The sequence below is a fragment of the Charadrius vociferus genome, unplaced genomic scaffold (genome assembly GCF_000708025.1).
Source record: "Charadrius vociferus isolate BGI_N301 unplaced genomic scaffold, ASM70802v2 scaffold7, whole genome shotgun sequence".
Taxonomy (NCBI): Eukaryota; Metazoa; Chordata; class Aves; order Charadriiformes; family Charadriidae; genus Charadrius; species Charadrius vociferus.
This window is the reverse complement of record NW_009649308.1, coordinates 7,797,906-7,811,992: the sequence shown is the minus strand read 5'-3', so window position 1 is coordinate 7,811,992 and position 14,087 is coordinate 7,797,906. Positions and strand designations below refer to the sequence as shown.

At 39.7% G+C, this 14,087-nt stretch overlaps 1 protein-coding gene across 1 annotated transcript in view; it reads left to right on the top strand.

Moving 5' to 3' along the window:
- COL4A6 (collagen, type IV, alpha 6) overlaps positions 1–14,087 on the top strand; it is a 133,024-nt gene that overhangs the window by 38,791 nt on the left and 80,146 nt on the right. The window contains exons 2-3 of the mRNA XM_009889351.1: positions 3,899–3,925; positions 9,463–9,546. Of these exons, the coding sequence (XP_009887653.1) occupies positions 3,899–3,925; positions 9,463–9,546 (111 nt within the window). The remainder of the gene's footprint in view (positions 1–3,898; positions 3,926–9,462; positions 9,547–14,087) is intronic.

Sequence of the window (14,087 nt, the reverse complement as noted above, 5' to 3'; positions counted from 1 at the left end):
TCTGTTGCAATTGAATGAAAAGCTTTCATATTCAAAAGCAAAACTTAACTTTCTACTATTTAAAAAAAAATGTCTTTAATGAGTGACTTCTTATGCAACAGAACTCTGTATATACTGTATATACTATGAGTATAGAAAAGCAGGCTTGAAAATCTCTCTTGGAAAGCAGTGCCCTTATAAAATAGATTGAGTGCAAGATTTTTTTTCTCCCCTATAAAGAAAGGAAACATCCAGATTGTTTGACAGGGGAATAGTTAGTTTCATAGTGAATTTGCAGAAGAGTCTTCTACAGGATTATAATTGTCTGGGATTTCTTTTTGAAAGTGACACATTATATTGCTTGCAAATGCTTTACAGTTGTTGAAGTTTGTGCTCCCATTTTGGCAACCTAACCAGTTGATGATGAGATCAGACAGTTTTAAAGATGGCTCTAAAAGATCCATAGTAATGTGAGAGGGTCATATCTATAAGGGGGCTTGAAAACTGGTTACAAGACTGGAAACTTCAGCTGTTTGGAGAAAAAAAAATAATCACGTTTCATCTATTACACAGCTTTTTGCAAGGTACTGTCAGAAGTAGAAGGGTAGCTTGAATCACGTTGTCCTTTCAGTCAATGAATGAATGAATGCAGCTGTTCGTGAAAACTTGTTTCCAAGCTATATGCACACCTTTAAGGTTGTGTGAAATCTTATGTTTATCATAGGGACATTTAAGGATAAAGTAAGAACCAGTCTAACAGCAGGTGGTGTGATGAAAGAGCGCACACTGTCTATTGTGAGTTATTTTGGTTTTTTTAAGACTTTTTAGTTGCTTGTGGTGTTTGCTTGGGTTGGTTCATGGCGTTACATACATATTCTGCCCAACTTGTATTGATCATAAGGCCCCCTCCTATAACTACATCATCAACACTTTTTATAAGATGCACCTATCTGGTAGCATGGGGTTTAGTATCCTAAATATTAATCTGTTCAGCAACTTTATTACAGTAAATATCTGCACTAGTTGGCAATGTGTGTTGGATTTAGGTAGAAGGTTGTGCAAGGCTTATAAAGCTGTTGGGCAGGTACAAACTTGGTAAATAGTTGTGCTAAATAGTATAAATAACACAGTTATCTCTGATTTTGGAATCACTGCTTTAGGTTCTGTAACTTATAGCTCTGTGTGGCTGCAGAACTACAGCAATGTTTTTTCTTCTTGCTGCAGCATATACCCAGCTTTGATAGAAAGTAATGTAAAGAAAGAAGACTGCCAATTTCGTTAGTGGTTTTTCAGTGTTACATGCTGCAACAATATGTGAACGTGCTCTTAAAAGTCACTTTTATGTAAATTTCATGTTGTCTCATTCCAAACAAATGGATGTATTTTGGGATGCATAAACACCACCCGTGGGCAGTTTCTTTTTAAATTAAAACAACAAACAGACCGCGCCTTTCTTTTTCCCTGAGGTGACACTGTGCCTTCTCTGCAAGCACTTTTCCCTACAACAGGGTGCAATAATTCTACTGTTCCCTGTTGTTAGCACTGCCACATTTGCATGATAATGGATCCCATGGTTATCCCTCTGCTGTCTATGCATTGGCGTATTGTGAAGTTAATGCAGGGAACTCCCTCCCTCTCGACAGGGTGCAGGGAAGGCAAACCTTTCCCTGGGCTCTTGAGCACTCCCATCCCGGGCAGGAGCTCTAACAGAGGAGCACATGCCTGGCAGTAGTTCAGTTTTCTGGCTGCGTGTGGGTAGGGCCTGCAGCCACACATACGGTCGTTATGCCTGGCTACATTTAATCTGTTGAGAAATACATTGTGAATTTCAACAAGTAGATGAAACAACACTAATAAAAGCTCTTGCACAAATTTGTATCGTTGTGTGTTAAAGATTCTAAATAGTCTAATAGGATCTGGATATCGAGTTGTTGCTTTGGAAGAACAAGGATCTCTGGCAGGATCCTAAAGATCAGGAAACTTTCTCAGAGTGGATGAAGTCTTTAAAGAAATTAGGGTAGTGTACAGTGTTTTGTAATACTTGTCATAATACTGAGTATTTTAAAATGGATTTATGCCTATCACTGAAATATCAAGTGGCCGGTCCAGTGCACTGACCGCTCTGGTGGTTGCTGGATTGACTGTAGGACGCTTAAAGCCTGACTGCTGCCAGGCCTTGCGGTCTGGGAGACCAGGTTGGAGGATAGATGAGGTTTATGCTGATGACTTTCCAGCCACTTACAGAGACCTTGGCAGACATGACAAAAGAAACATTCCTTCTATGTAGCTGCAACGATAAAGCTTTTGATTTTCTAAACCACATGGAGCTATTTGGAATTTTATTACTCATATTTTCAGACCAGGTTCTTCACCTGTTCTCTGCTTATGAATTTTCTGGCCTACTAACAGGTGTAATGAGGTCTGCGGCCATTTGTATGCGCCAAATATGATGAATAGTATACTTGGCAGCTGTCACAGGCAAATTTGTACTGTGGAAATCCTTTACTGGGAGAATGTTTCCCTTCACAGAAATTGATGACATTATTAGTATGAGTGACAATTACTCCAGTGAATAAAGAGTCTGCAAACTCTATCTCCAAATTCCATCCAACGGATAAGAAATGCACGTTTCCTCAAAAAACGAGAGTCAGGTAACCCTTCTATTGTTTGAAAAATATTGGTTCATTTTTGCTGTGGAAGAATTGACCTTTAACATTTATTTTATTTTGTTTTAAATCTATTTTTCAGTGCAACAGCACTCCTGTCTGGCAGGAATGAAGGCAGTGAGTGGGTATGGGATGGAATTTGCTTCAGTCAGAATTTCCTACTAGTTTCTCTAGGCCAGGATTTCCTCCAAGTTTTGTAACCTCACGTGTCATTTGAATTGGAGGAGTGTTGGTTTCTATTAGTAACTATCATTTAGTCTTAGCTGCCAGTTAAGGTGTTTGCCAGCTCTATGAAATGAATGAAAATATTTGAGGACATTGGTTAACCAAAGAAGTGATTTTATTTCATGAGGTCAATTTATTTTTTTTTCACTGCTTTGTTTTCCAGACGCTTTTGGTGCCAATGGCAGGAATGGGACTGGATGGGAATGTGATGCTTTGGCATGAAATGCTTTAGCAACAAAGGAGAAGTGGCAGTCACTGAGCCCTGTGTCACACTGTGACTGGCCACTCTGTCGTATCAATCTCCATTGAAAGGGATTACCAGTTCATCAAAATTGTTAAGTCTCTTGCCTTTATAACTGGAAGGATGTTGCCTTCTGCATAAAAACTTAATTTCTCCTGCATATATTTATGGAAGCTAATGCATGCTTGCTCTTGGGTCAACATTGTCCTTTCCTCTAACTAGTTAGTATAAGACAACCCAGCGTTGTGTCCCTGACAGTCACCCGTAGTGCTTGTTTATATACTCTTACCACAAAGAGATCTTCCTGTTGACATACTTTCTCACTTAAAAACAGTCAGAGGTGTAAAATGCTCCTGGGCAGCAGGGTGGTATCCAGAACATTGTCTAAATAAAGTTCGTTTGCTTCTCTGGCATCTATACATTCATCAGAAAGGTAAATGGCCATACTGTCACCTCCAAGTCTTCATTTTACCGGCCCAAATAAATCATGCTCTGTAGCAGGAAGACTTTTAAACCACATATTTATTATCAGAAGGATTTTCTAGCTCTGTGCCTGTGCAGAGTTCATCTTTCTTGAAAGTAAATCACAAAGCCTGTGTACTGTATTCCAGCTGAAGTTCTACTCATGCTTGTACCATGTCATTAATATCTCTGTAGTCACTTTTTCTCTTGGATGAGTGTACAGCTATGAGGCCCTATGATGGTGTGGCCTGAAAAAGGTGAGTTCTTGGGACGTGTCAGGTGAGGCAGTTTGGTCAGAGGCTTGTATCATCCTTCTCTTTGGTAGTTACTCAGGGCTTTACCTTCATCTGCTGCTTCCCATTGATTACCCACCCCCCAGTTCGAAAAAAAAAAAATAAAATTCTATTATTAGTTCCTAGGCTTGACCTAGATCTCAATATTATTGAAAAAACCTGAGCAGACGGGGCAAGCCAAGGTTTGGGAAACCTTACTAAGAAGAGTTGAAATGAGTTCAGGCACTTGATATTCTTCATAGGGAATAATGTGTTTGTATTTTAATTTTATCTGATGATTTGCTGACATGATTAATTTTATTCTCACCTGTTCAGTATTTCACTGCCAAACAAATCCCAGCAACTGTTTTCATACAATCTAACTGGCACGACTGTTAGTTTATTTCTGCTCCGTGACACCTCGTGTGGTAGGAAGAATTACTGAATCCATTTGCTGCATCATGTTATGCTATCTTTGATGGGTCACACTGCCGTTTCTGAGTGCAGAGGTTGCTGTGGTTCGTGGTTTATCGTTGTTTTCAAGGATTTTTAGCCTTAAAGAAATTCTTCAATGTCAGCAAGGCAACTACGTATTAACACATGCATAGCAAAGTAGAATCTGCTGATTTCTGAGGGAGGAGTTGAATGTGTGCATAAGAATTGGGCTCTAAATTCTGTAATACAACTACTAAAAGAGTAATAGACAAAGAAAATATTACAATGAATTCAATTCCTAAAAGCCATGAAGGTTAAAAAGACTAAGGTTAATGCAGCATCATTATGTAGCTCATGTAAACAGAGATACTGTTTCACTGTTTTTTTTCACTGTGAAATTTTACAAGGGTGTCTGGTATTGTAAAGATAATTTCCTTATTAGTCATCAGCAGATAATAGGATCCTGAACTATATGAAAGATGTTTATTTGAAGATTCCAGAAGTTTTCACTATGTTCCATTTCCAGCTTTTGAGTATTGTGTTTCTTGTTAGGATTTTTCTCTGGACTGGAGCAGTCCTTAGCTGGAGTTGGGCAGTTACTGGAAATAAGTCTTGGGAAAAAAAAAATTCATCACTGCCATATCTCTTTATGCAAGTCTGTGTTTCTCCTCACTTTCTGTTTTATTGCCATCCTCTTTTTTATCCTCTTTTATCACGGGCACGCTCTTTTTTCGGTGTACTTCACATCCTCCAATTTTGCATGCTGGCATTCTGTAGAATCCATTCTTTTCTAAAAGCTTCCAATTTATTTTCCCAGTATCGCCACTGCTACTTTAACTTCCTCATGTTGAAGATGATGTTTTTAGCCTTTCTGCTGTCCTTTCCCAAAACGTGCCTTCATTACGTTCCTCTGCTGGCTTGTAGGCTCACCCTCCTGGCTGATTGAAATCATCATCTTCAGTCGATAGATTTCAAGTCTTCTGCAGTTGACCCTTTGATACCGAGTAGAAGTTTTGAGGCAAAATTGGGCCCCAGCTCATGCATCTGAGCTGTGCTTCCTGGAAACCTCCCACTGAAGTCCTGTGTTAGTTGGTTTACTCCTGCGTGTGCTGCAGGTACACTTTTCTTTGGCTTTGTAGGCAAGGCCTTCAAGATCATTTGCAGCTATTCTGTGATCCTGTGTGTTGCCCTACAGAAGCTGGAATGAACGTGAGTCTGGGACACCTCTTATGGCATCACAGCTGTTAGGTTTCTTTACTCTTTGGCTCCGCTCCAGAACAAGCTGAAGTCAATGGAAAGATTCGAATGGCACTCCATCTGAATGAATCAACTCTGCAGAAATGCTCGATGGAGGTACACCAGAAGCAGAAGAGGAGAATTGCTCTTATGCTGACTCTTGGTTTTGAGTGTCTTTTTAAAAATAGTTGCTCATGCATATCAGTACTTCTTAAATAAAGTGGTTTTTCCTACATTGAAATGTTAGTGATTCCTATGTAAGCCTAAAATAACTCAAGTAAAATCACTATGTACATTACTGAGTTTATATTATGGCTATTTAAATCTCAGAGAATGTATTTTTTTAAAGTGTTACTATTTTATGTTTGTTTTCTGTTTTGAAAACCTCAGTCTACTTCTAGCCAATTAAATTAAAATAGTTTAATGAATTTCTGTTATAACGGTGGCACTTACCACTATAACTAGTTACCCTTATTTCTTTAATTCTTATTATTTCTGAGGACCCGTATGTGTCAATCTAAAATGTATCTCGGAGCAGTTGGAAAGATGTCTTCCCTGAATACATACACAGAACAAGTATGAAGGGCCCATGCTTACATGTTCAGATTACAATCTATAAATGTTCAAATGACCTATGCATTCACTCATTTGAATGGAAAAATGTATTAAACCTTTTCAGAAGAGAACACTGTGCTCTAGAATCTTATATGCAGCCTTTAGACTTGTATTCATAAATATTATGCACATGGCTGTTTGCTATTTAAGTAGCCTTGGAGTGTCTGATGTCAGCTACTTCCCCTAAATAAAATACTTAGGACATATAACACCTGGTTTGCAGCCAACTGGCTTTGGTTTGCTTCCTTTCCAAATGCTTTCATTCACAAGTGAGCAAAATGACTCCTCACGCTGTGCAAAGGAACCTAGAAATACATTGTGAACACAGTATTACACAAAATGGGGACACATTTTCAGTTTTTAATAAACATCAGTGAGAGTTTGATCCAACTTCCAATAAATTCAATGGAAAGATTTATTTTGACTTCAGTGGGATTTTGACTAGAACCACATTTGCAAACCGCAGCACTATGGGGAGCAGCACGAGCAGTGGAGATGGAAAGAATCATTGCTTTTTGTGCAGTCTTCTGCCACTGGGAAGGTCCCGATTGCTACCAAAGGTGGGGGCTTTCTAACAAGGTGAGCCTCAGTGCTCTGAGACAGCAACTGTTGCAAGGCAGTGACTTTAGAGGAGTCCAGACCTGCTATGAAATAAACTTTCTTTGCCATTACTCACTCTTGGGAGGCAAGCAGCATTAACAGAACAAGAGGACCCAAAGGTTCATGCAAATGACTGTTGGAACAAGGAATAATCTGGAGGGAAAATTAATTGCAAGTTGAAATCTTTGAAGAATTTAAGGTTGAATAAATGTCTGGGAAGGCATAATCTGATTGCTGGTGGCCTAAAGCTCTCTGCTGAGAGTGTAAATGTAAGGTGAAGTGTCAGGAATAGAGATCATAGAATCATTGTGGCTGAAAAGACCTCTAAGATTGTCAAGTCCAACCATTACCTAACTACCGGGCCCACTTCTAAACCACATCCCTGAGCATCATATCTAGATAGCTTTTAAATACATCCAAGGATTCAACCACTTCCCTGGGAGCCTGTTCCAGTCTCTGATAACCCTTTCAGTGTAGAAGTTTTTTTCCTAATGTCTAACCTAACCCTCCCCTGGCACAACTTGATGCCATTTCCTCTTGTCCTGTGGGTTGTAACTTGTGAGAAGAGACCAACACCCACCTCTCTACACCCTCCTTTCGGGTAGTTGTAGAGAGCAATAAGGTGTCCCCTCAGATCTCCTTTTCTTCAGACTAAACAACCCCAAGTCCCTCAGCTGCTCCTCATAAGACTTATTCCCAAGACCCTTCACCAGCCTCATTGCCCTTCTCTGGGCACACTTCAGCACCTCAATGTCCTCCTTATACTGTGGCACCCAAAATTGAACACAGTACTCAAGGTGTGGTCTCACCAGTGCCGAGTACAGTGGGACAATCACGTCTCTGGTCCTGTTGGCTACACTATTCCTGACACAGGCCAGGATGCCATTGGCCTTCCTGGCCACCTGGGCACACTGCTGGCTCATATTCTGTCAACAAATACCTCCAGGTTCTTCTCCGCCAGGCCGCTTTCCAGCCACTCTTCCCCAAGCCTGCAGTGCAGCATAGGGTTGGTGTGACCCAAGTGCAAGACCCGGCACTTGGCCTTGTTGAATATACATTGGCTAGCAATGAGTCCAAATTTCCACTGCAAAATATGCATATAATCATGGCAAAAGGTGTGTCTTGGTGCACTTCACTCTTAAGGCTTCTTAGAACTATATCCTCAAGTCTTAATAATACTTGTGGTCAGAAATGACTTCTCACCAGTGTGTCTGTTAAGACAGGGACCAGTTTTTATGTACTAAGCCCTCACCAAAGTACATTGCAGACTCAAGTGCTGATCATTCCTTGTCTGAGCAGCTTGGAGATGCTCTTACAGTCTATTATATAACATCTAAATACAATTTTTCTGCTCCTCTTTGTTTTGGTCTTTTTTTTTGTTTTTGTTTTTACCTGTAGTGCATGAAGCTTACTTTTACTTCTTGCTGCCGAGGGTCAGAATTGCCTGCATTGTGTTTCCTGTTCTGGTGCCTCTCTTGCCACGTAGCACTCTTCCTCTGTTCTCCTCAAGTATTGTGTTAGGTCCTTCCAAAAGCCCCATATTTAATGCGGTCTCATCTGAGCAAAACTACCAAAAAGACTGCAAAAGTACTGTTGCACAGGGTTTTTTATACTTGGTGCCTTTTAGAATTGCCTGAAGGTTGTTATGACTATTTTGCAGCAAGAGATAATGCTCCCTTCAGGCTAGGGAAGTATGGGAGGCTGGAGTTAAAGCTTTTTGTTAATATCTCTTCCTTCTGTACTGCCTTAAAAAGGGGTGTTTAATTTAGCAAAATGGTGCAAACGCCAGGGTGTGTAGAGCTTCTTTATTTACCTTTAGCAGAAAACTTACCAAGTGACGTCAGACTAGTTGCTTTCGTTGAGAAAGCTGATGCAAAGAAGTTCAAAAGTACATGAGAAACTTGCATGAATTGCCTTTCATTTTTCACGTTCCTCACTGACAGATGTCAGGAAATTTTAATGGCTTTAAAAATATTTTCTGTGAAGGCTTTTAGTAAGAAAATGTTCAGTTCCAGTCTGAACTTGTTTCAGCACTGAGTTTGGTCACCTTAATGTGAGGAGCTTAAATGTTTATTCCACTCAGAGGTCCAAAACCTAGGAACTGTGCCTGAGCACACTTGACAGTGAAAGACAGTTTCCTTAGAGAGGGGTCTTCTTAGTGAGTGGCTAAAATACTAAACTGAACATTTTTCCAGGGCTGTTATGGTGTTGTCAGTAGTGTTGCAGGGCTTTTGGCAGACCAGTACTTTCAGCCTGTTGAGTGTGGGAGGGAGTGGGTCAAACGCTAAACAAAACTCACGTACTTTCGTCGCAATCTGCATTACCTGGCAATTAAGTTTGTGATATAGGGACTTAAGATTTACATAAATATTGTAATTATCCTTGAAATAACTAATGCTAGTGCAGAAAATTCAGAATATATTTTCAAATTAAATCCAAATCCACGGTGGTTTTCTACTGTCTTCTTTGCGTATCTGTTCTTAGTTAAAAATGTGTGTAAATTCACTTGTCCTCAAAGGATTTCTAAACCAACTTTTGCTATTTGGTGATTCTAAAAATGACTCCATTATGGAGAAGTTAAAATATAACTATATTTTGCCACTTATTTCCCAGCAAATTCACACAACAAATGTAACGTAAGTGAGAAGTGCCAAAACAAAGCATTTTAATTAAAGGAGATCGTCAGCTGATAAGTAGTTACGACATTGAGTTTTCTTTTTTTTTTTAACAGGGTGGAAAGAAGTCCTATAGCGGGCCATGCGGCGGCCGCGATTGCAGCGCTGGATGCAAATGTTTTCCAGAGAAGGGTGCGCGGGTAAGTTTGTTTTCACTAATACAACTAGTCCTTGTGTCTCTTATCAATCTTTCTATAAATAAATAAATAAACAAACCCCAAGTTAATATGTGTAATTCTCCATCTAATGACCTCACGAAACAAGAGAAATGACTAAGACCAGCTGCAATTCAAATGCCCCTGGCCAAGATTTCAAAAGCTGTTCTAAAGCTTTACAAATTGCTAGCTTTGCAATGACTCTTCAATGGAATCTAATTTCTTTATGTGATCTGAGCCCTACTTCCAAAAAGTCAGATGGTTTTTAAGTAGATTACAACAATTAAAAAGGAAAATCAAAGTAGTGTGGCCTTCCAGTACAGATTTTGCCCAGTCCTTACTGTAATAACTTCTGTTTGTTTGTGGGAGTGTTTTTGACTTTGGCATTTGTGAAGGAACAAAACTCTGAATGAATCTATTTCCCTTTGAGAGAGTCTTTTGTTTAGCTAAAGCCCCTCTCTCTGAAGTCTCTTTGAGGCAACCAAATGGTTAGGCAAATTTTCTGTAAAAATCCTTAATTTCTTTTGATCGTATAAAAGGGTAGTAACTTTTATCTTAATGCAGCTGGTCATTTCCTATCTCAGGTTAATGCAGAGCTGCTGACTTCACTCCGCCTTTGGTTACAATGTTAATTTTTGTCCAGACACCATCTACTTAGTATTTTCTCCTAAGGTCTCTAAGGTATTTTAGCACTTAGAAAAATGAATCTTACAGATCTTGCTTATGGAGATGAAAGGAGGAAAGAGCTGCATTGTAGACACTTGAAGAATTAACTTGGAAGGGCATAAGGAGAATGGAAATAATACTAGTTGGCTTGCTTAAGAAAACAGTTATTCTTGGTGAAATATTGAAAAGTCATCCTCTGAGGGAAAATGAAATTAAGTCTTATTTAAACACCAGCAATTCTATTTTTTTTTTTTTTTCCCCTGTGTATTTCAGTGACACAGTACGGGTAAATTCAAGGCATAAGTTTCTAGGACCGAACTTAGGAAAATGCTGCTATTTAGAAATGATCGTCAGCACGGGCTTAAATGTCTCTCTAATTGCAGATAGACTTGAGCATGAATTCTTAATTGATAACTGATGATATTTTTGCTCTGGAAGTATAAAAATTCTTTCAAATCATCATGAGGCAGGGTGAAAACATGTCTAAACAGATAAGTGTAAGTAATTGTGAGGAAGTTCTCAACATAACCTAGAATATGAGCTAAAGCAAATTGCTCAACACCTTTTGTGATTAGATACAGTAAGGGACAGACCTAGTTTGGTTCTGGAACAAATATCCTGTAAATGCTTTGACCTTTAGATAGCAATGAGCATCATTCTTCTGTCTCTTTACATTCCTGGGGTTCAGCTTGATTGTTTGAACTGGCCACAACACTGTTGACCTTGCAGTATGAGCTCTTGGCATCTCTTTTGTTAAGATGTCACAAAGATTTTAGGCTGTTTTCATTGCTGACCTGAGAACTCATTTGGCTTTTAGCTTGTTTCTTATGTGACCTGTATTGGTAGGCATTTTCAGTCCTTTAAACACGTGTTCCATCCTACTGAGACCTGTCCGAGGAGTAAACTGTCTGCTAGGAGTGGTAATCTTTCCCTTTTACAACACTACTTCCATCAAGCCATACTGAGCCTTGCTGACACCTTCTTGGACATCTGCAGGCAGCTACTGGAGTCCTGCCATGCCAGAGGATGAGGAGGTGACTGGCTGAACTGGGAAAGGGGATGGTGTGATTATGTATCCTACAGCACAGCTTGTTTCTTGGAGGCGACTGTACAGCCTGAGGCTAATTCCTTGGCTTCCTGCCTAGCTTCTCCTCCATTGCTGCAAAACCTTTACGTTCAGAACAGGCAAATGGGAGATGGGACTTTGCCAATGCCCTGAATCCATATTTTGTTTAAAAAAATGTTTCAACTGTCAGTTTTGCGCAATTAACCAGATCAGAATAAAGCTAAGCTTTCTTTTTAAAAGAAAGAAATAGCTAAAAAGCACAAGAAAAATGACAATAAGCTGACAGCTCAATTAAAATAATATAGGCAGTGTCCTTAAATGTCCTCCTCCCTGGGTGCACTTCTGATCAGATCAAGCTGTGATGAACTTGTTTCTGACCAGATACTTAAAAAATAATATTTAGGCAATAAAAATGTCAGAAGTGTCTAAGACCCACTGCCTAATTAGTGAAAGATATTTCTAGAAATGGGATGTAGGCATGTAGAACCCCCGTATCCCCATGTTCTTGTGTTTGCTATAGAATGTTAGTGCATGTGCAAGATATTAAAAAAACAAACAAACAAACAAAAACCAGAAAGAAAACAAGTATAACCTCCTTATCTTTAAGATGGAGCTTGGTAGAAGACTAATTGCTATAAAGTGATATGCTGTATTGATGGCCGTCTTGCTAAGAAATGCACTGCAGATAAGTCAGCAGTGACCAGGAGGGCATTTTCCGTATTTGCAGAGTTTCAAGAAGCACCAAGTAGTAGACGGCCTGTACCATTTCATCTCTGCAGCTCATTTTGCATTTGTTTATGATAGTGTTGGGTTTTTTGTTTTTATATACTGTCATCTACTTTCAAACACTCACAAAGATAAACTAGCAGACACAGTCCTTGTTGCATGTATACCTTCTCCTGTTGCCTGTTCACTCATCTTGGAATTTATAACAATATTAGGGTTTGTTTTAAACTTTGCTCAACATGTGCTGGAGCTCTTCAGCTGATACTAATCTTTCATTTTTTCTTTCTAAGTCCTGTCCTCACCTCCTCCACCAAAAAAAGAATTTAAAGGAAAACAAAATGTAGAAATTGTTTCCAAGACTCCACAAATTACTCAGCGGAGCGGCTTTTACATCTTAGAGTTGCGGTAAATTGGGAGAACTTGGTGTTGCCGATTATATTTCTTTTTTTCCTGTGATATGTGATCATATCAAATAATACATATATTTCTTCTGCATCGTGTGTTCTTCAAAGCCCATTAAAATACGATGATATGATCGATTAGAAAACTATTAATATCATTATAGAACCCCTTTCCCGTCTCAGAAGATATCCACACAGAGGTTATTTCTAGCAACTGGTGTGGTTGGAAAGGAGTGTATCTGTAGAATGAGGCAGTTGGTTCTGAGGACATGGTGGACACCTTCCACTAAATCGAGTCTGGTCCCATGAAGTGAAGGACCACTGGAGTGTGTCAGGTATGCCGTGGAGCCCATCTCCTGACCTTGCCTCACTCAAAAGAAATCCTATTTTTTGTTGTCCAAGACTACACTGTAATGTGAAGCAAAGCACAGTAGGAGCAATTGAGTAAGATTGAGAGATTTTGCGTAAAAATGCAGTTGGTATCTAAATTAAAGGCTGGTGTACCCAGAGATACATGAGATTCCACAGGTTTTCTCTGAAGTTAAAATGATGATAGTAAAAGTAGTGTAAATTATCTGTGGGCAATCAAAGAGTTTTTGATAGAATTACTGCAGATCAAACAAGCTAGAAAAGATAGACAGATCCCCAACATCCATGCACTGAACAGCGTAACCTGAGGTCAGAACTTTGGATGATTTAATCTAATTGTTATCTAGCATAAACTAATGTCGCATTGGCAAGAGATCTTAGATTACCTTTTGTCTGGAACTAATCCCCTCAACTTAATACTGGGTGTACAAAGTGCCTTTCTTGTGATAATTAGTTGAAGATTGGTTGACATTTCTTTGCTATGAAATTGTAATAATTACAACTTGTATTTTTTAATAATGTTTGCTGAATTCTGCTTTGGCTGGTTAAACACTCTAATTGGAACAGTTTAGGGATTTCCTGATGACACACAGTTTCTTTGGAAGTGTCGACTAAACAAAATGATTTTTTTTTTGCAGAAGTGTTTTACACAAACGTATTTCATGGAATCATGGAATCTTCAGAGTTGGAAGTGACCTCTAGAGATCATCTAGTCCAACTCCCCTGCTAAAGCAGGATTGCCCAGAGCACATTACTCAGGACTGCATCCAGGCGGGTCTTGAAAATCTCCAGAGAAGGGGACTCCACAACCTCCCTGAGCAGCCTGTGCCAGTGCTCTGTCACCCTAACCGTAAAGAAGTTTTTCTGTGTATTTGAACGGAACTTCCTATGTTCCAGCTTGTGCCCATTGCCCCTTGTCCTGTCACTGGGAACCATTGAAAAGAGTCTGGCTCCATCCTCCTTCAAGCCACCCTTCAGATACTTGTATGCCATAATAAGGTCTCCCCTCAGCCTTCTCTTCTCCAGGCTAAAGAGTCCCAGCTCTCTCAGCCTTTCCTCATAAGGGAGATGCTTCAATCCCTCAATCATCTTAGTTGCCCTTCGCTGGACTTGCTCCAGCAGTTCCCTGTCCCTCTTGAACTGGGGAGCCCCAAACTGGACACAGTATTCCAGTTGTGGCCTCACCAGTGCAGAGTAGAGAGGGACAATGACCTCCCTCGACCTACTGGCCATACTCTTCCCTATGCAGCCCAGGATTCCATTGGCCTTTTTGGCAACAAGGGCACATTGCTGGGTCA